The sequence below is a fragment of the Danio rerio genome, chromosome 4 (genome assembly GCF_052040795.2).
Source record: "Danio rerio strain M-AB ecotype USA chromosome 4, GRCz13ab, whole genome shotgun sequence".
NCBI lineage: Eukaryota > Metazoa > Chordata > Actinopteri > Cypriniformes > Danionidae > Danio > Danio rerio.
Genome location: NC_141024.2, coordinates 56,875,999 through 56,898,071, shown reverse-complemented (window position 1 = coordinate 56,898,071; position 22,073 = coordinate 56,875,999). Strand labels below are relative to the sequence as shown.

At 38.7% G+C, this 22,073-nt stretch overlaps 4 protein-coding genes and 1 long non-coding RNA gene across 19 annotated transcripts in view; 3 read left to right on the top strand and 2 right to left on the bottom strand.

Annotated features, from left to right (window-relative positions):
- Positions 1-22,073, bottom strand: part of LOC796311 (zinc finger MYM-type protein 1) — an 854,498-nt gene that overhangs the window by 48,995 nt on the left and 783,430 nt on the right. The window lies entirely within an intron of this gene.
- The window catches only part of LOC148682203 (uncharacterized), a 429,467-nt gene that overhangs the window by 23,809 nt on the left and 383,585 nt on the right, over positions 1-22,073 (top strand). The gene's annotated exons all lie outside the window — the stretch shown is intronic.
- zgc:113135 overlaps positions 1-22,073 on the bottom strand; it is a 1,020,739-nt gene that overhangs the window by 673,700 nt on the left and 324,966 nt on the right. The window lies entirely within an intron of this gene.
- The window catches only part of LOC101886882 (gastrula zinc finger protein XlCGF57.1-like), a 513,813-nt gene that overhangs the window by 363,680 nt on the left and 128,060 nt on the right, over positions 1-22,073 (top strand). The window lies entirely within an intron of this gene.
- Positions 160-20,854, top strand: LOC137490894 (uncharacterized). 15 transcript variants are annotated; one of them, XM_087248442.1, is made up of 21 exons: positions 160-243; positions 656-746; positions 1,415-1,464; positions 2,054-2,160; positions 2,397-2,527; positions 2,657-2,703; positions 2,833-2,930; positions 3,027-3,157; positions 4,374-4,540; positions 4,941-5,028; positions 6,349-6,443; positions 6,688-6,801; positions 7,827-7,940; positions 8,729-10,624; positions 11,661-11,834; positions 11,958-12,131; positions 12,318-12,491; positions 12,606-12,779; positions 15,694-15,867; positions 16,695-16,741; positions 17,402-20,854. In XM_087248442.1, exons 11-21 carry the CDS (start codon positions 6,394-6,396, stop codon positions 17,926-17,928), a joined length of 3,618 nt encoding a protein of 1,205 aa, XP_087104568.1. In that variant the 5' UTR covers positions 160-243; positions 656-746; positions 1,415-1,464; positions 2,054-2,160; positions 2,397-2,527; positions 2,657-2,703; positions 2,833-2,930; positions 3,027-3,157; positions 4,374-4,540; positions 4,941-5,028; positions 6,349-6,393; the 3' UTR covers positions 17,929-20,854. The 15 variants fall into 15 exon arrangements, with proteins under 15 accessions (XP_087104568.1, XP_087104550.1, XP_087104549.1 ...); XM_087248424.1 differs by having other exon boundaries at positions 3,010-3,157; positions 4,374-4,445; XM_087248423.1 differs by having other exon boundaries at positions 1,863-2,160; positions 4,374-4,445.

Below are 22,073 nucleotides of genomic sequence, written 5' to 3'. Positions count from 1 at the left end.
ATAAAACTGCTAAATACATTTTAAATTCAAGATATAAAATACAAGGTTATTATTTAAATTGTCTATGGAGTGATCATGTTTATAAATGTAATACTGCAAGACTTTAATGTGCGCGCGCGCGTCTTGCTTCCAACACTGGAGCGGAGAGGATGTTGCTATGGGAAACGAAGCTACAACACGACACGACACCACCTAAAAGACACAACACGACTTCTCTCAAGCTGCCGTTTTGACTGTTTTCAGGTAAGTTTAGTCCCTAAAACAAAGCAATTACTAAATAAAACTGTTCCTCACACATTTATTATTGGCAATTGATGAATATTCAGTTGAATATTATGTTATATAAGAGTGGTAAGTCTTCGTAAAAGTCCGTTAGCATATTAGCACTGGTAACGTTAGCGTCGGGGTAATATTACGTTAACTTACTTAATGTTAGCTCTTGTTAAACTTGTTTGTTAAAGTTTTGACTTTTATTTATTCTTTATGTGTAGATGAGAGGTTTTGTCAATGTTTTATTGAATGCACTCCATATGTAGTCTAAAATACGCATTGTAACGTTACTGTAAAGGACCGTGAATCAAAAGTTCAATCGTGTTTTGATATTTCATGGTATCTTAAACTAAATGTTAAGTAAAAAAGTGTTCTGTGGTTTCAGGAGTGAGAGAATAACCTCCTGCTACAGAAAATATAACTCAAGATTCCTAAATTTCTGAAGGGAGCTGATCACAGAGATGCAGGAAAGACAGGTAACTTTAAGCAGAGGATTAATTCATATGAATTTCCATTGCACATCATTATGCACATGTTACATGTCTATATATTATGCATCTGTTACTTGTCTTTATTGCAGTTGTTTTAAGAAAGTTTTGACATTGAAACATGTTAGTGGTATTAAATTTCACATCACATGATTCTTCAGAACTTAATAAATATATAGATTTGCTGCTAATGAAGTAATATTTGTGATTTTCATTTTGTTTAATTGTTTATGATTAATTGATTTATTAAATCTTAGAAAAAAGTTTACACTAAATTATTTGTCATCACATCTGTTTTTAGCATTGATAGCAATCCGAAATGTTTCTTGAGCAGCAAATCAGCACCATTTGATAATCACCATTATATTAGTTCAACCTCAAGCACTAAATCAACATCTTAAAAAAAGATTTCTGAAAGATCAAGTGACACTGAAGACTTGAGTAATGATGCTGAAAATTTAGCTTTACATCATAGCTATGAATTACATGTATATTTACACTGTTCACCCATCCCTTACACCTTAACTCATCCTCAAACAAGTCAATTTAAGCCCTAAATGAATACATTTTGATTTGTACAGGCATGATATGCAACTTGTATTCAGTCGTTTTGTTTTTTCTTTCTTTTGCTTTTGTTTTCCACATCAACTGAAAAGGAGGTCTAAGTTTAACCTAAGTGCTGTGTAGCTGATGAACATCTTTATATGTAAGTATATTTTTGACTGACTGCCAGACACTTGTCAAACAGTGATGAGCAAACGAATGGCCGTTCTTTTAAAAAGATCAGGGAGATGCAAGTCTGGAGATTAATATACATTTTAATTCAAAATTGATTTATCTGGAAATATTCATAATGTTTTGAGATATGTGCCCTATATGCATTTAGATGTCCATGCATGTTTAAAATACTTTTTTAAATTTAACAATGGCTGCAAGTTATAAAAACATAAACAAACACAAAAATGTTAAAGTAAATTGAGAAAACATTTTCATCAGTTTGACAACAGGTAGATCAGCTCCTGACAGACATGTTAACAGATCAGTTTAACTCTTATTAAATTCATTCATTCATTCATTCATTCATTCATTTTCTTTTCTGCTTAGTCCCTTTATTAATCTGGGGTAACCACAGCGGAATGAACTGTCAACTTATCCAGCATATGTTTTACGCAGTGGATGCCCTTCCAGCTGCAAGCCATCACTGGGAAACAACCATATACGCTTGTTCTCACTCATACACTACAGACAATTTAGCCTACCCAATTCACCTGTTCCCCATGTCTTTGGACTTGTAGGCAAAACCGGAGAACCCAGAGAAAACCCACCAAACGCAGAGAGAATTTGCAAACTCCACACAGAAATGCCTGCTGATCCAGCTGCGGCTCGAGTCAGCATCCTTGCTGTAAGGCGACAGCACTACCTATTGTGCCACCACGTCACGCTCTTATTAAATTATATTTATATAATTTTGTGTTTCAGTACATGCTATTTTGGGAAGACAAAATATATTCATAAGCTCTCAGAAAATTCAATAAGAGAATTCATTCATTCATTTTAAGAGAATTAACTGCACAATTACTTGAAATGTGTGGGATTACATTATTTGTTAACCCAAAGTGAGTTTCTCTTTCTTTGCAGTATTGGATGCCTGATTGCAGTTCAACTCCAAACTCAATTGGACCAGCTGATCAGTGTCTTCAGTATTACCACAAGCTACTGGGCAGATGTGTGGACAGCTATGAGCCAAACTTGGGACGTTTGGTTTTTAGGTAATACCAGTGACAAAGTATTCAGTAAATTGCTTATAATAAAAGATGCTCACTGCTTACCCCCTTATAGTTAAGTTGTTTGCAGTTTCATTGTTGTAAAAATACCATACTTTTTCCTTTTTTTATCAGCAGGTGGAGAGACCGTCTGGGCAGCAGAAACAAGACAACTAATCATAGTTGAGTTGAGATTAGTATTATTAACTTGACTAGTTTGGTTGCAGACTTGTTCAATACTTAACAATTTGTATAAGTTACAAGATCAATGGTCCTGCTATCAATGTTTGTGTAACTTAAATTCATTACAGTTTAGATACAATCAAATGTCCAAACCATCTCTGAGTGAATGACATCAAGGAAACAGGATCAAAAAGATCATTCATTAATTTCATAGAATGTTTCATAGGTAACAGCACATCCTTTGTGAAAAATAATTTATTTTTGTGTCATCATTACAAGACAAAATACATTTCAACTGATTTCAGTTGGTTATATTTTTCAGGTCCTCCTGATCATTCTGTTCTCCTGGTTGTGAGGATGTGCAGAGGCTGTATTTGTCAGTGTTAAAAGACTTGTGCAGCTGTATCCAGACATACAAGCAGCCGACAAAGAGTTCTGGAGCAGGACAGACAGGTAGTTCACAGTGGCTAGGCTAGAAGTTTATACTTGGGTGGCCAGAAAGTGGCCTCCGCTATTTTGGGGGGTCCATACAAATACACCAGTGTAAGCTATACTATTGCACAGAAAAAATTAAATGAAAGAATTAATTAATCGGTTGAACACAAAATATTTTAAAGAAAGCTTAAGTATCAAGGTGGCAATATACAGTATGTTACATTGTAGTACATGAGCTGGCTAATACAGATTCGTAAATGTTTAGTTGTTAAGATTAGTTAAATACTATATCCTCTACTTGAGACCTGTTGCATATACAGCTTTAACTGAACTGAATTTAACTAGAACTACACCAGCATTCCAAGTGCTCTAGACTAGCTTTTTGCACTGGTGCGTCTAAAATGTTTGATGGCATTGCATTTAACACTGCAATTTTACATGTTAATTTTTTTTTAAAATTACAATCCATATAGGCAATATTGACTTGTAAATGATTAACTAAAATCGGGTCAACACACATTATGGGGATTGTGTGTAGAATTTTGAGGAAATTAATGAATTTAATCCATTTTGAAATAAGACTGAAACATTAAAAATGTGGAAAAAGTAAAGCGCTATCAATACTTTCCGGATGCATTGTATATGGTTTTTAGCGCGTTATCAAAGACTTAAAAAAATAGTCCAACATTATTTACAGCAGCAAAAGACCCTCCACATCAAAAGCTACTGGTCAGCTCACGATTCAGCAAACATCTGAAAAACAAATAGCTCATTATGCCTTCACAAGAAATCAGTGTTTTTGAGTCTAATGAAGATAGTACTATTTTATTAAATTATTATTTAGCCTGGCATGTTTACTGTTACAAAATATTTTAAATGTTTCTTAAAACAAAACATATTGTGTTCAATGGGGGAAAAGTAGCTGTTTTTTACACAGAGATAAAAAAAAACACATTTCAGAGCAGTAATCACAATACTGTGAAACTGTGATATTTTTATCCAAGATTATACCCTCAGAATTTTTTTATTTATTTTTTTTTTCAGTTGGCCTATATTCTGTTTTTCTATGTTCTTGGAAATGCTGCTGTGCATGAAAATGTGACGATATATCCGGTTCTATAGTTAATTCTGAAATAAATCTTAAAATGAAACAATATTTAAAAATGCAATATTTAATGTGTCAGACACTAAATAAACATGTCAATTCATTTATATTAATCTGATTCCTTAACAGGGCAGCACGGTGGCGCAGAGGGTAGCACGTTTGCCTCACAGCAAGAAGGTTGCTGCTTCAAGCTTCGGCTGGGTCAGTTGGCGTTTCTGTGTGAAGTTTGCATGCTCTCCCCGTGTTGGCGTGGGTTTCCTCCGGGTGCTCCGGTTTTCCCAAGTCCAAAGACATAGGTGAATTGGGTATGCTAAAATTGACCATAGTGTATAAGTGTGTGTGAATGAGTGTGTATTGGTTACAGCTGGAAGGGCATCCACTGCGTAAAACATAGGCTGGCTAAGTTGGCCTTTCATTCCGCTGTGGTGACCCCAGTTTAATAAAGGGACTAAGCCCAAAAGAAAATGAATGAATGAATCCTTAACAGTTAATATTGGTATAATGAGCAGCAGTTGTCATTTATGTAAATTAACCATTTGAGCGTGCTTAGTTTAGGGTATGTTGTGCCATTAAATTGTCAAAAGGTTTTATTTTTTTCTACATTTTAAATCTGCTTTAGCTTTCTTCTTTCCTATAAACCTGGAAATATAAAATATATATTTTTGGTTTTTAACAAATTGCTTATTTTATTCTTAGATTGGTGTACGCTGATGGTCTGCTGAGAATTCTGCTGAGTTGAAGGGATCCTCCTGTCAGACAACCTCTCCAAAGTACAATAGGACTAGTAAGTAACATCTTAAACATACACTACTGTTTCATAGCTTTTAGGTTGGTATGGTAAATTCTCTTCTGATAGTGTCAGCTTTATTTAATTAATACAGTCAAGCAGTAATACTGTGAAATTAATACAATGTATATAATTAATAGTGTCACATGATCCTTCTGAAAAAATAGTATTCCAATGTACTGATTCTCTCCTCAAGCTGTTTTTTTATATATAAAACATTTTAAATAAACATATTTTTAGTATTCTTGATGTATGAAAAGTTTATTTTTAAAAGCATAGTATTTATTTGAAAAAAAAAAAGTTTGCTCTTTGATGATTGCTAGCAATCAGACATGTTTCTTTAGAACAAAAAGAATTTGTGGAAAAAAAGTATTCTCACTGAGCGTTGTTCAACTGTGGTCAACACGTCATTTAAGTTTTCAAATAAGCCTAAAAGACCTGATTAGCTGCATAAGGTGCATTTAATTAGAGAGTTGAATATATCATTTCTTTTTATATCCTCCTCTATAGCCTACATATAATAGAAGTTGTTTGCTGAAAAACCTTTTTGTAGCAGAAATAAAGCTATGATTAGGCTCACCCGGATTTTTCGCAGAATATGTTGCATAATAATATCGTCATTGTATTCATTTTTTGGATAAAATCTTTATTTACGTTACATGTATGAGCATGGGTCACGAGTTAACACGACTCCAAAGGCACAGGTAGACATGAGTCTAGAACTAAGAAAAAACATGGTTTGAGCAACTGATGAAGCATCGTTTAGTCACAGAGAGCTATTCTATCAGCGGGAGAGTTTGTAGAAACACGTTAACGCGAGTACATGTAACTAAACAGCATGTAAACATGTTAACATTGATGGAAACATGTTAACACGGGTCCACAACCACAGCAAGGCATGTTTTAACTGACAAAGATATTAAAACAGACTGCTTCGTTTGGAGTTCTGAGTAGCTCAGTTAGATAAGTTGATTGATACGTGTGTGAAACCTTTTCACTACACGGGTTCGAATCCTGTTAAAGACATGTAAATTCTAATTTTTTTTTATTTACTTTGGTTATATACTGTTCTGCTACACAGATATTAAAATCAATAATGCACACAATGACACTGACACCAACTAATAATAATCTTTATTTGGTATGGACATGTTTTGTTGCTGTGAAAAAGTGACGAATCTGCCAATCTGCAAACGGGAATAGCTTACATCTGGAAAGGGACACCAGTTAACACGGTCACCAGTTAAACCGTAACACCTGCATTCAGTTGAATTATGAAGGCTGATCAATGACTGGAGATCTGTGATTGTTCATCAGTTTCTTCTAGAGTTTCTGCTGGAGATCAAACTCTTCAGATCCATCATGGGTAACACACACGCTGCTGGAGATCAGGATTTGTCTACAGAATGCAGGTATTAGACCTACACTTGACATTTCATATGATTATTTTCTACAGGATATTATATTTACTCTCTGTTAGTTGTGTTTTTAATCTGTCTGAATATTAACACATACAGGCAGCAAGATTGTGTACAATCATCATGAAAAGTATCATGAAGTGCTGTTTAAACAGTGTTTTAATGATGAAATGTTGAGTAAATCTGCTGTGTTGACTCCAGTGTGTGCAGCGCTGAACTTTAATCTTCTCTGTTTTAGTTCAGTTCATCAGAAGAGAGCAGAAGCAGAGCCCAGCTGTGTTTCTATGAAGAGTGACGCGTCTATGGGTGTACCAATAACATTTAAGAGTGAAAACACAGGACCTGCTGTCAGGTAGATCATCTCTTTAATATCTGCAACTGATGAGTATTTTCATAATAAATGAATCAGGTAATTAGTGTTGTGGATCTGTTGGGTTTCAGATGTTAGATGTTGTATCTGAGCTCTGCAGGATAGTGCTTGAAGATCTCCGCTTTACACTTCAGGCCACAATTGATGGTGTTAACAAACCAATCAGCGCTTTATTAATAGTTAGTGAGGTAGAAGGTGGGTTTAGGTTTTGGGTCCACAATAAGATCATACTGTATGACTACTAATGAGCAGTTCATATGTTCACATTACACAGATAATAAGCCGGTAGTTAATAGTATGAATTGTGAGCTAAACTTAAGTGTTCCCGATCTCCTGCCATAAAGGGCTTTTCCTGCACACTTTCCCCTGCTGTTTTTGTGCTGTACTGATCAGCCATTCCTCTGATCTGAGTCTGTTTTCACTGAAGCGTAGTCATCATCATGTTGTGTTGGCCTCATAGATGCTGCTGATCAACACATTTGGTTTCTAGAATTGATATTTCTCGAGTTCTCCTGCTCATTCAGTCATGATAGATGATGGTAAATGAACTTGTCTTGCTGTCCTCAAAGTCTGGACTGGAGCTCTGCAGACAAACCCCCAATGAGTGACCTTCTGAAGACTGAGTGATGAGGAGGAGGATAAGGGGCTGCTGGAGGCGGGAATAACAGTCAGCTGACACAGTGCAGTTTATACTGCTGCTTATATAGTCATGTGATGATGATTGACTCGCCTGAATGATTAAGCTCCTCCCACACCTACACTGTGGACTTCATTCAGTGATTCGATGATTAGTTTCAGCTCTAATCTGCTCTAATAGTGCTGCATTTCTGTTGGGCTTTCTCTACTAGAAATGAGCCTTGATCTGTGTTTGCTGATATTTTCCACATTCAGACAGTTTCTGTTCAAATATAAAGGAAATTAACTTAAGTATTTTTGTAAATGAAGAATGAATAATATTAGGTTTGTGCAGTGTGTGCAGCGCTCAAATTTAATCTTCTCTGTTTTAGTTCAGTTCATCAAAAGAGAGCAGAAGCAGAGCTCAGCTGTGTGTCTATGAAGAGTGACGCGTCTATGAATCCACCAATAGAATTTAAGAGTGGAAACACAGGACCTGCTGTCAGGTAGATCATCTCTACACACACATGATTACACTGCAGCATTTATATGATCCTGTGTTTCTAGAAGATCAGACATTAACAAGTGTTACAATTACAGGAGACTTTAAAACTAAATGTCCACACACTCACATCTGATCATTAGTGAAGTACTAATAAAGCATTAATACTCAAACTGTTAGAGTTAGAGGAGTGAGTTTACCAGCTTTTACAATAGTCAGCAAAGTGTGGACAATCAAGAGAAAGATTTTAGACGAGATGAATGAACAAGTTATGTGAGACAAACACACCACACAGTCTTTATTGTAACGGAGGCCAGCAAGTGAAGTGCTGTGCAGGTAAACCTCACTCCTCTGACCTCTAAAGCTGCTCTAGTGACAGACGCCAGAGGCCATGGTCTTTAGCCTCCTTGGTAGAGCAACCGACTCCCATGCAGAAGGTAGCCGGTTGGATCCCTGCTCGGAGCGGGTTGGGTGGTGTAGGACCGGCAGTGTTACACTTGTGCTCTCTCACATTTTCATCCTAAAAGATTTTAAATGTCTTCAGTGAGCATCCAGCATCATTATGAATAAAGGATATCAAATGATTGAAGTGTTACATTTAATAAATGACAAGTACTATTAAATGTTTACAGCATTTTGAGCAGTACAAGAGATCAGTGTGTGGTGTTTAAATTAAATCTGATTAAATCTGTGTATTGTGTCTCAGCTGGTTCAGAGAAAACACACATGGCTTCACTAGAGGATCTTTACACTGGCACTCATTGACTCTTTGTGTTGTTGTTGTTCCTGCAGTGTGGATAGAGATGGTCAGACTGGAGACCTGCAGCAGGATTCACTCCAACCAGAACATGATGAACTTCAGAGAGTCAAAGAGCAGCACAAAACCAGCATGAAGAACAAGTATGAGAGATTATTTGAGGGAATCAACCATGGAGAGACTCAAACCCTCCTGAACAGGATCTACACACAGCTCTACATCATAGAAGGAGAGAGTGAAGGAGTGAATGAAGAACATGAGGTTTTACAGATGGAGAAAAGAGCCAGAACAAAACCCTCACAACACACTCCAGTCTACTGCAATGACATCTTTAAAGCCTCAGCTGGAGCAGGACATGAGGAACAGATCAAGAAGGAGAAAGCCCAGATCAAGACTGTTCTCACTAAAGGCATCGCTGGAATCGGGAAAACCGTCTCTGTGCAGAAGTTCATTCTGGACTGGGCCGAGGGAAAAGACAATCAGGATGTAGATTTCATGTTTGTGCTTCCATTTCGAGAGCTGAACTTAATCAGAGATCATCAGTACAGTCTTCACAGACTTCTGCTGGACTTTCATCCTGAACTTGAAGATCTGGAGCCCAAGATTTATGAGCAGTGTAGAGTTGTGTTCATCTTTGATGGTCTGGATGAAAGCAGAATCACACTCAACTTTTCAGATAGACAGAAAGTTTGTGCTGTGACTGAATCTTCATCAGTGGCTGTGTTGATGTGGAGCCTCCTGAAAGGAGATCTGCTTCCCTCTGCTCTCATCTGGATCACCTCCAGACCAGCAGCAGCCCATCAGATCCCCTCCACATACATCAAGCGTCTGACAGAAATTCAGGGATTCACTGAGCCTCAGAAGGAGGAATATTTCAGGAAGAGAATTAGCGACGAGCATCAAGCCAGCAGAATCATCTCCCACATCAGAAGAGCAAGAAGCCTCCAGATCATGTGCCACATACCCGTCTTCTGCTGGATCTCCTCCACTGTGCTTCAGAAGCTCCTGGAAGAAGATGTGAGTGCAGAAATCCCTCAAACTCTGACTGAGATGTACATCCACTTCCTGCTGATTCAGATCAACATGAGGAAGCCGAAGTATGAAGAGAGAGATCCAGAGAAACTCCTGCCGTCCAACAGAGGAGTGATTCTCAAACTTGCTGAAGTGGCTTTCAGACAGCTGATGAAGGGCAATGTGATGTTTTATGAGGAGGACCTGATTGAGAGCGGCATAGACGTCACTGACGCCTCAGTGTATTCTGGGATCTGCACTGAGATCTTCAAGGAGGAATCTGTGATTCATCAGAGGAAAGTCTACAGCTTCATCCATCTCAGCTTTCAGGAGTTTCTGGCTGCTTTCTTTGTGTTTTACTGCCATTTAACAGAGAACAGAGAACCGCTGAGGGTGATTTATGACAGTGAATATTCATATAATCAATATCTACAGTCCAGCTCTGAGAAGTCTCTGTATGATCTGCTCAGTTCAGCAGTAGTTAAAGCTGTCTGGAGTAGTAATGGTCATCTGGATCTGTTCTTGCGGTTTCTGCTGGGCGTCTCACTGGATTCCAATCAGAGACTCTTCCAGGATCTGCTGACACACACGGAGGAGAGCTCAGAGAACATCAGGAGAATCACACAGTACATTAAAGACGAGATCAAGAGAGGTAAACATCTCTCAGCTGAAAGATCCATCAATCTGTTCCTCTGTCTGCTGGAGGTGAAAGATCAGACTCTGGCCAGAGAGATTCAGGAGTTTGTGAAATCAGACAAACACTCAGAGGAGGAACTCTCTCCTGCTCACTGCTCAACAATCTCCTACATGATTGAGATGTCAGAGGAGCCGCTGGATGAGTTAGACTCTAATAAATTCAACACATCAGATGTGGGAAGACGGAGACTGATAGCAGCTGTGAGAAACTGCAGAAGAGCTCTGTGAGTATTCATTGATTGATCACAGAAGACACACATCAGTCTGCACTGAAGACTCAGATCAGTTTAGTGAATCACTGCCCTGCTTTAACAGAAAATCTTTAGCTGGCCATATCGTCCCCCTGTGAGATCGCTGATACACCATATTACTGCATGGGGACGCGGCGGCAGTGTTCTGTTTCCTTATTTGCTCATTTATTTCAGCATTTCTAAACGTATTTAACAAACTTTTCTTGACTTTTTACTCACACAAACAACATTTGTACTTATTTAATAATCTACTTCATTTGCTTTACAGTTTATCCTGGAAAATAACTCAAATCCCTGTAAATCCCTGTGCTCCACCAGCTGAATAGGACATTTGTTGATGTGTATTTGCTCAAATCTAACACAGTGTTGCTCTTGGATAATTGTGTTTGTTTTTTGATCAGAGAAATAGTGTAATTTTAGACACAGTATTGCCGTCTCGCTGCAGACATGCCTCTAATATTACATTTACTGTAGGCCTAAACACTAATCTTTACACTGAGCTCAGTAAAATGCTCTCTGATTAGTTATTAATAATCTGTTCAATAATTCATTACAGTCACGTGAATGGGGAAATACAGGTTTAGTTGAGTTAAATGTAGTTTAAATAAATCAATCAATAAAAAGAGCAGATTTAAATGAAATAATATTCTTGTTCTGAAAATGCCCATGTGTCTGGAGTGTGTCAGCAATTCTTGCAGTTCACTACAGTTTTGAGTGTGACTCCAAATCCAGTCCTCCATGGGTTAATACATTTGATTTCCAGTGATCATGGCTGTGTGATTTTGTTGTCAGCACATTCAACTGTGTAAAGAACAAAGTATTTAATAAGAATATTTCATTCATTCAGATCTAGGATGTGTTATTTTAGTGTTCCCTTTATTGTTTGAGCAGTATATATATATATAGTTTATTTCCAGTGTTACTTTTATCAGTAGTAGACTGGACTCATGAACACTCAACACTACTCATTTCTTACTGCTGATTTTGTTGCTCTTTGTCCTCCACACAGGCTACAGCGCTGTGAACTCACTGTTCAGTGCTGTGAGAGTTTGTCTTCAGCTCTACAATCCTCAAACTGTGTGCTGAGAGAGCTGGACCTGAGTAACAATGACCTGCAGGATTCAGCAGTTAAGCTTCTCTCTGATGGACTGAAGAGTCAACACTGTAAACTGGAGACACTAAGGTTTGAGTTCAAACACCTGATTGATTGATTGATTGATTGATTGATTGATTGATTTTTTTTGTTTCGTTACATCAGACAGATCACATTAACAGTGTGTTTTTAGTCATGTGTGCTCTTTCTCAGACTGATGACATGTAAACTCACTGCCGATTCTTGTGAGAGTTTGTCTTCAGCTCTACAATCCTCAAACTGTGTCCTGAGAGAGCTGGACCTGAGTAACAATGACCTGCCGGATTCAGGAGTGAAGCTTCTCTCTGATGGACTGAAGAGTCAACACTGTAAACTGGAGACACTGAGGTAAATGATTCTCCACTCTACAATAACTACAGTAAGACAGTATCATATTAGAGCTCTTCATGCTTGAACATGTTAACCCTGGGTGATACTAAACCCCAGATAACAGGAATTCTGGTTTATCAGTAATTATGTTTCACACTGCTCATATTATACCTGTAGTAAATATTGTGTTTGTCCTCTACACAGGCTACAGTGGTGTAAACTTACTGTTCAGTGCTGTGAGAGTTTGTCTTCAGTTCTACAATCCTCAAACTGTGTGCTGAGAGAGCTGGACCTGAGTAACAATGACCTGCAGGATTCAGGAGTGAAGAAGCTCTCTGATGGACTGAAGAGTCAACACTGTAAACTGGAGACACTGAGGTCTGAGTTTAAACACCTTATTGATTGATTGATTGATTGATTTTTTTTTTGTTTTGTTACATCAGACTGATCACATTAACAGTGTGGTTTTAGTAATGTGTTCTTCTTTCTCAGATTGGCCATGTGTAATCTCACTGTTCAGTGCTGTGAGAGTTTGTCTTCAGCTCTACAATCCTCAAACTGTGTGCTGAGAGAGCTGGACCTGAGTAACAATGACCTGCAGGATTCAGGAGTGAAGCTTCTCTCTGATGGACTGAAGACTGTGGACTGTAAACTGGAGACACTGAGGTAAATGATTCTCCACTCTACAATAACTACAGTCAGACAGCTTCATATTAGAGCTCTTTATGCTTGAACATGTTAACCCTGGGTGTTACTAAACCCCAGATAACAGGAATTCTGGTTTATCAGTGATTATGTTTCACACTGCCCATACTATACCTGTAGTTAACCCTCAGGGGTTTGAGGTGATTTTGGGACCCCTGAGATGTTTTGACATGCCCTGACATCTGTGCTGATTTCAGCTACTTATTACACAGAACTGGCCAAAATGTGTTTTATTTGTATTCAACACAAACTGAGCTACAATAATATGTGAGAGTATTGATGTACATGCTTGTGTTTTAGAAATAAATATTATGTGTGGTTAATAGGTTTTGGAGAAACAAATGTAGCTGAAATAAGACCCAAAAACCCAGGCCCGGATTAGGAACTCAGGGGCCCCTGGGCACATTGTCTTGTAAGGCACCCTAACTGGCCGCACCCCTATAGTTGAATTTAAAAAATAAGAATAATATAATAATTTTTAAATAAAATGAATCTATAATTTGTTGCCCACATATTTAAATAAATGATATATAGTACATATGTATTTATAGTCTACAAAGATTTAACTTATTTTTCAAAGCATTGAATAAAAATACTAATAAAACTATAAATATATATATTCTGGGCCTTTCTCTCTCTCTCTCCCTCTCTCTCTCCTTTTCTGTCTTTCTCTCACACGATGAATCCAGTCCGCGCTGCGCTGCCATTAGCCTTCTCCGCCTGGTTTATGCTAGCTACTCATCATTTAAAGTTACCATAACGTCTTCTTCTGTACCCTCATTCTCCTGATCAAGGGGCTGTTTAAAGATGGTGTGTATGGAAAATGCCTCAATAAAGATGCCTCCTCTTTCTCTCGCGTTTGCTAAATCCACTTGTCCACTCATTTTTGATCTATGACCAATACTAACGTTACACTACAGTCCGCTCAGTTTAGTGCGGGTTATTACAAAACTGACGTTTCCGCGCTTGACCAATTACAGTATTCTGTTTAGTTAAAGAAAAAAAGCAGTTTAAATATAATAATAATATTAATATGTGATCGCGATTTTTTTGCTCAGAGGAAATACAGTTATCTGAGCAATATAGTTTTTGCAGAGAGGGAGGCACCTATAAGGCTAAACATTATTAAATACCCACAAGACACTTGTGACTTTATATCACATTTGCGTTATTTTTAAAAAATGTTTCCTTCCTGTTAAAAATAAATATATTTCCAATCTGATATGTAATGGGGAGAAAAAAAAGTAGCACGAGTTCAGCTGATGGTGGATTCGAATTGAGTTTATAATTAATCGCGTCAAAAAATGGAACTGTGCGCCTTACAAGGTGCGCCACTGCGGCTGTACTGTTCAGCAACTCTTTACTCATCTTGTCTCTATCAATCAGGCATCCAACTACATGCGCTATTTGCAATTAGCCAAAAAAGACACTCCGAAATTGTCTTTTTTTCTCTCCTCTTGCAGGGGCCCCTAGTGCGCATGGGCCCCTGGGCCTGTGCCTATAAGGCCCATTGGTTAATCCAGCCCTGCAAAAACCACACTGAATGTGCCTGAACAAGACTTTAGAGTAAGCAGTCTTGTAGACTAGAATATTTACTGCACAATTATGTGAAATTATTCTGTTCTCTCATTCAGAGAAAACATTACAATGATCTACGTTTTTTTAAGTTTGTTTTGGGTGATCTCAGCTGTATGTGTGAGTGACAATGCTCATGAATAATTCACACCTGAGAGACAACAGACACTCCCCCACTCACCCATCAAGGGCAGTGTACAGCAATGTCCATCTGCAGAAGCTCGCCCAAACTCAATGCTTGTTGTGTTACTGCTGTGTGACCATGTAAACACTCTGGGTGAACAATATACAGTGCTCAGCATATATAAGTACACCCCTCACTAATCTCTCTTTTACATTCATAGTTTAATAGGTAGCTCTACAGTATTATATTTGTGCATATACAATAGATTAGCCAAATCTGGAGCTCATCTAACAAAATAACTCATGATAACAGTCTAAAAACAAGTACAACCACATCTATGTGCTATAGAAAAATATTAAATACAAAATTAAAAAGAGGAAAAATTAAGAAAAGCAAAACAATGGAAAAATCTGAAAATTCGTAGTTTTTTTTGCAGTATTTAGCCTGAATTTAATTGCATTCTTTCAATTTCTGAATATGTTTGGTGACTAAAATATGATGTTCATGAATAAATCAGTTTAATAAATGTGTTCTGTTTAAATGCAGCAGAATACACTGCCTATATTGACTGAGAAATGGAGGAAAGTCTTGGTTTTCAGAATGGGCTGTCCTCCTTTATGCTGAGCGCTGTATGTGACTTATACAGCCGCACATATAATATATATTTGAAATGGTGTAAAACGTGTTCGCCAAACTCTCTTGTGCATTAATCCAGCATTTAATAATCATTTCTGAATGAGTCTGAGACACTGAAGTAGAGGAATGACAAACTCTTTAAACACAAGAATAAATCAGATTTAAACATGAAAAACAATTACTGTAAATCTAAATCATATTTGAAGACCTTTAATATAGATTTCACTAATAGTTGCAGTCTTAGTTCACTGTTTGAAAACTTTACCAGGTTCAACTACAATAAAATAACTAAAAATATATATAATAACACGTGTAACATGTCATGCTCTGTAACCTTCTACAGATGATGTCGAGTCCTTGTTGAGTGTGTGAGTGTGTGTGTTTGCTGATGCGAGGGCTCGATCAATAAGGAGAGCTGATCAGGATGAGTGTGTTCATCACTGCTGTTGACATGAGCAGAAACAGCAGTCAGCATCTTCACAACACAAAGAGATGTGTGATTGTCCAACTGTGTGATGTGGACTATTGCTGTGTTTGTAGATTGTCTGGCTGTATGGTGACAGAGGAAGGCTGTGGTTTTCTGTCTTCAGCTCTGACTTCAAACCCCTCACACCTGAGAGAGCTGGATCTGAGCTACAATCATCCAGGAGATTCAGGAGTCAAGCTGCTCTCTGAACAACTGGAGGATCCAAACTACACACTGGACAAACTCAAGTATGTGGAGCATCACTGGCCTTGTGCTTTTACACTGAATGGCTTTAAAAAGACACTAGAAAGCTCTTTTGTGATCAGCTTCAGTTTTCTGTGAGGGTTATGGGGTGAGGACAGACAGAAGATACAGCTTGTAGAGTATTCCAGTCATGTCTATGAAGAGCAAATCATTGAGTGTGAAATGAATCTCCTCTGTAAATGTTGGAGTGTATTGGCTCAGTTACAGTGACATTAAGCGGGACACACTGTACAGTTTCAGCATTTGAGCTGAGCAGAGAAACTTCTTCCTCCATTTCTGCTGAAGAATCCTACAATATCAGGTCAGGAATAGGGTTGGGGATTGAAGATGGATTCAGATTCTGGAATCAGACACTTGGATTAATGTTCAGACTCTTGTTCTAAAATCAACATCTGGATTCCTCTTCTCTGTGCACACATGTGTATTTTTCACTTGCTAATCTGTCAGGAACTTGGGCGCTGGCGAGCAGCTTTAATAATCTGAACATAGTTTAGAGATGGACTGCAACATGTGCTCAAAGGCTGCATGTGCTGAAGAACGAAGGCAAAGCTAAGTGTGATCACTGTAATAAATGAATGTTGCAGCAGGGTGTCTCCATCAACATGAGCAGTATCTGCGCTCGCTTCACCAACAGCAGAGGAAAAGAACGCACTGTGTTACATTCATTGTGGATCCCGGCTCAACCAACAAGTGTTGTGTGTTTTAGCTCAAGAGTTTGGAGCGTGTAGCTGAGCAGCTCAGTGCTAGCTTTAGCTTATTAGCTGAGGGGGAAACGAAACAGCTCATTCTCTCCATCTGTGTGTGTTTACAGTCTGGATCATGGAGGACACACGAGGATTACAGCAGGACCACGCAAATGTAGGACTACACACACACTCACACACACACACACACACTCACACACACACACAAACTCTCACACACAGACACATGCGCAAACAGCAGTGAACACACGCATGCCCACATACAATCTAACACACAAACACACTCTCACACACACACTCTCTCTCTCTCACACACACACACACACACACACACACACACACACACACACACGTACGCACATACTCTCTCACACACACATGCACACATTCACTCACATACGCACACACACATACACACACACACTCTCTCTCACACAGACACACGCACTCACATACACATTCTCTCTCACACAAAAACACACACAGACACACTCGCACACACATATTCTTTCTCACACACTCTTTCACACACACACAGACACACACGCAAACAAATATGAACACACACACACAAACAGTCTATCTCACACACACATACTCTTTTTCTCTCTCACACACACACACTCTCACACACAGACACATGCGCAAACAGCAGTGAACACATACAATCGCATGCGCACATACAATCTAACAAACACACACACACACACACACACACACACTCTCTCTCTCTTTCTCTCTCTCACACACATGCGCCTGTACACAGGCACACGCACACAGCTGTGGTTATAAATGTGTGTGTTCTTGTGTTCAGATGTTTGTTTCCTCACTCTGGATCCAAACACAGCAAACACTCGTCTCATTCTGTCTGAGGAGAACAGAGAGGTGAAGCATGTGAGAGAGAATCAGCCGTATCCTGATCATCCAGACAGATTTGATGGTGTTTATCAGGTGTTGTGCAGAGAGAGTGTGTGTGGACGCTGTTACTGGGAGATTGACTGGAGTGGAGATGATGGTGTGTGTATATCAGTGTCATATAAGAGCATCAGGAGGAAGAGAGGAGGTGTTGAGTGTTGGTTTGGATCTAATGCTCAGTCCTGGAGTTTGAGCTGCTCTTCCTCCAATTTCTCATTCAGACACAATAACACACGCACTGATCTCCCAGTGAAGGCGCTCAACAGGAGAATAGGAGTGTTTGTGGATCACAGTGCAGGAACTCTGATCTTCTACAACATCTATAGAGACACAATGAGCCTCATCCACTCAGTCCAGACCACATTCACTGAGCCGCTCTGCCCTGGGTTTAGGATTTATCCTGGATCATCAGTGAAACTGAGCTGAAGACTGACGAGAGATTTACCTAGAATCCTCTACAGGAGCAGTCAGCAGCAGTGTGTGTGATTGTGTGTGTGTGTGTGTGTATGTGTGAGAGAGAGAGAGAAAGAGAGAGTGTGTGTGTCAGTATGTGAGTAAAAAAAGAGATCTGTTTGTGCGTGTATGTGTGCATGTGTTCACTGCTCTGTGTGTCTCTATATTACACGTGCGTGTGCTAGTGTGTGTGTGTATGCGTGAGTGTGTGCGTGTGTCTGTGTTTGTGCGTGCATGTGTGTGTGTGTGAGAGAGTCTGTATTCGTGTGTGTACATGCATGCTTGTGTGTTTGTTTGAGAGAGTGTCATTTGTGTTCACAGCTACAGCAGCATGTAATATTCTCCACTGCAAGTGTCCTCCTCTTCTCATCAATGCTGCTTTATAGATCATTCTCCATTCTGCTTTCATGACTTCTTCTACTGCCAGTGTGTTTCTCCATACCGTGTCAGTTCTGTCTTTTAAAATGTGCTCGTTATTTATTTCCACAATATCTCTGTCAAATATTTCACCTTCGGCTGAACTAACATCAGCACTTTCATTAAAACACAGCGATGGACTATTATCCCCAACATCTCCAACAACAGCTTCAATTCTGATATCAGGGAAAACTCCTCGTCATCTGGGATAAAAAGATCCCGACTAGAACTCTCCAGCAGTGTTTTTCATTCAACATCACACTCAGTTTATCTCAGAGTTCCTGTGCAAACCTTACTGATCCTATTCCCATACATTTAGCAAGATTCACTCAGTCCAGTGCCTGCTTTTATCAACAATGTCTCTCAATCGTGGCATTGTTTTGGACACTGATATGTCCATCAATCCTGGAGTGTCATCTCCTGACAAAAACCACCGGCTCTTCAAGACTCTTGGGCCCAAACAATAGTCTCTGGATGACCTGCAGTCTATACGCTGCTCCTCTACTCACAAGATCAACCAAGCCTTGACCTCCTTCATCTCTTGGTGAGAAGAGAACACTTTGAGGGATCCAGTGTAGGTTGTCCCAGAACAAATTGACCATCTCTCTTTGAAGATTCGATAGTAAACCAATAGGGGGGTCTCCACACGCCAGCTTGTGCCATATAGAGGATCCAGCAAGCTGTTAACTATAAGTGTGCGGCCTCTATACGATAACTGGGGAAGTGACCATTTCCATTGTTGTAGAAGTCCTTGGATTTTCTCAAGCGTGTCATTCCAGTTCTTCTGAACACAGTCATCTTCACCCGAGGTATTTCAAGCCTCCTTTCTTCCATGTCAAACCTCCAGGTAACTTGGGAGGGACACCGCTCCAGCTGCCCACAAGCAGGGCTTCACTCTTTCCCCAGTTGACTTTAGCAGAGGAGATCTTCTGAAAATCACTTACAATAAAATCCAGTTTCTGAATATCTTCCGCATTCGATATGAAACAACAACATCATCAGCATAAGCAGAAAGATGCAGAGAAACGTCACAATGAGGAACACACACACCCTTTATCTCAGAGCTTAGTTTATTCAGCACAGGTTGGATAGGCAGTGTGTACAACATCCCCGACACAGCACATCCCTGTCTAACTCCTCTCTGTACTGTAAAAGCAGCACTCAGACCACCGTCGACTTTTAATATACTTTGAATGTCTCTGTACAAAACATTGATCATATTTACAGAAGCTGGGCTCAAACCAAACATTTCTAAAAGCTTTATTAAATATGTTGTATACGGTCAAACGCTTTCTCTTGCTCTAAAGAGATCAGTCCACAATTAATACCCAATTACTTCTAAAACATCTCTAACCAAATAAATATAGTCAAAAACTGATCTATTCTCTATACAAAAATGTTGATCCTGGTGTATTACTTGACCTATTACCTTACTCAATCGTATAGCTGATGCCTTTGACAGTATTTTATAATGGGTGCACTAAAGTGATGCTGGTCTCCAGTTGCTTCTTCTTTGCAAGTCTCCTTTATTGGTAACACAGTAATTACAGCTCTTCTGCAGCTTAATGGGAGTAAACCTTTATTCAAACTGTCATCAAGAACCAAAAGAACATCATCACCTATCACAGACCACAAAGATTTACAGAAATCTACTGGGATTCATCAATACCTGGAGTCTTTCCACTTCCCAAACTCATTACCGCTGTGTATAATTCATTCTGTGACAATGAGAGCTCAAGCATAGCATTAGAGTCTTCATCAGTGTTTGGGAGATCTTTAACTTCTATATGATCTGTTTAATTCTGAATAAAAGTGAACGTATGTATTTACGTATGTCACTGGATTATAAAGTTCCTCTCCTGCATTATTTTTCAGTGAATGAATAATTTCACTTTGGCCATTTTTCTGTTCTAGACTAAAAAAGCTTAGAAGGAGCATCCACTTGTGTAATGTTTATTAAACCTGAATGAATGAATGCTCCTTGTGCTTTCACTCCTCAAAGATCAGCCAGGAAATCTGTGTTTGATTTCCGAGTTTCAGATTGATCACCAGATTGATCACTGCTTGTAGCTGCTGTTGTGTTAAACAGGTCTGTTAGTTCATCCTCTAATTTCTTCATGGATTCAGGAACTCCTTTAGTGACATTAAAAATGTATTCTTGGCATAATTGTTTAATGTGAATCTTGCCACAATCCCACCATTGCTGCAGTGAAGAATAAAGATGTTTTTCTTCTTTAAAATTCCTCCAACAAAAGAAAAGATTTCAATAAATGTCTCATCTTTTAAAAGGGACGTATGAAAATGCCAATAGGCACTCCTAATCTTCACAGAATTAACAATTATAGTACAAATAACAGAAGAGTGATCTGAAAACCCAACAGGAATTATGTTACAATCTTTGACACAATCTGCTTGAAAATGAAACATGTAAAATCTATCAAGCCTTGCCATTGAAATAAAATGATTCTTACTATGTGCCCAAGTGTGCTGTCTATTTTCATGATGTCCATTCCTCCACACATCACATAAATCAAACATTCTTACTAATTGTGGAAGCACTTTCAGTGAAGCAGGATGTGTTTCTGAGTGATTTGGATCTCTCTTCTCATTCTCTGTGCTGTTCAAATGAAAAACTTTTCTGATTTGATATCTTTAAGGACAGCACTAAAAGCAGTGAAGAAATCTATTCTTTCATCTGCTTTTGTAGGAGCGTAAATAATTAAAGAAGTCATTAAAATATTCTCAAGTTTTGCTGTAATTTGTAAAAAACATCCTTTGACTATTTCTTTCTCTCCACATAGAATTGGTGAAAACTGCTGTGAAAGCAATAGAGCTACTCCTCCACTATTAGAGGACATGTGACTCATGAACACTTGAGCATCTCATTCTGTTCTCCAGTCTATTTTATTAAATAAAGCACTCTGAGACTCTGAGACTTTTATCTTTATAAACTCAGACAGACACATTCTCTTCTGACTGTTTCTAGCAGCATTCAAGTGTAGAGCTCCAATCTTAATGTCTCTCATAAATGATAGAAACAGTCAAAAACAGAAGAAGCTATCACACCATGTCCTGTTCTTCATCTTCACGCATTTGTTTTCTCATTTTTCTCATGGATTTTCTAAGACGGTACACTTCCTGATCACAGAAAGCTCCTTCCTTCATGCACCTTTTTACATCTCTTATAAGAGCAGATGGATCTGGACAATAGTCTTCAGCTTCAACACCTCACAGTCCCTTTGTTTTTCTTGAAAGCTGAGTTAGTTGTTCAGTGTTGTACACCACTGGCTGCTCTTCATCCTCATTTAGTGATGAAGAAAAGAGCAGCCTGAATCATTGGAGTCTGAAGAATCGCTGTCAATGTCTGAAACTGCACTTTCAGTCTCGCTCTTGTCTTCTTTGGCCTGTGGTATTGTCGTCTTACCTCTGCCTTTTCTCCTTTTTATTGGAGCTTTGAAAAATGTCTCAGTTTGCATTTCCGCTTCATTTCCAGCCTCGTTGCTTTTTCCAGTGACTGCTATATTTTCTGTCAATACTGTTGTAACAATGTGACCATTCATGTAATCTATCTCAGAATTAACTGAAGCAGGTACAACAGAAGGCCCTGCAACAATTTCAGCCAGAGTCAATGTATTTGATTCAGACTCTACTGCCACCTCAGAGACTGGACCATCAGCAGAAGATCCCAGTCTCTGCAGCAG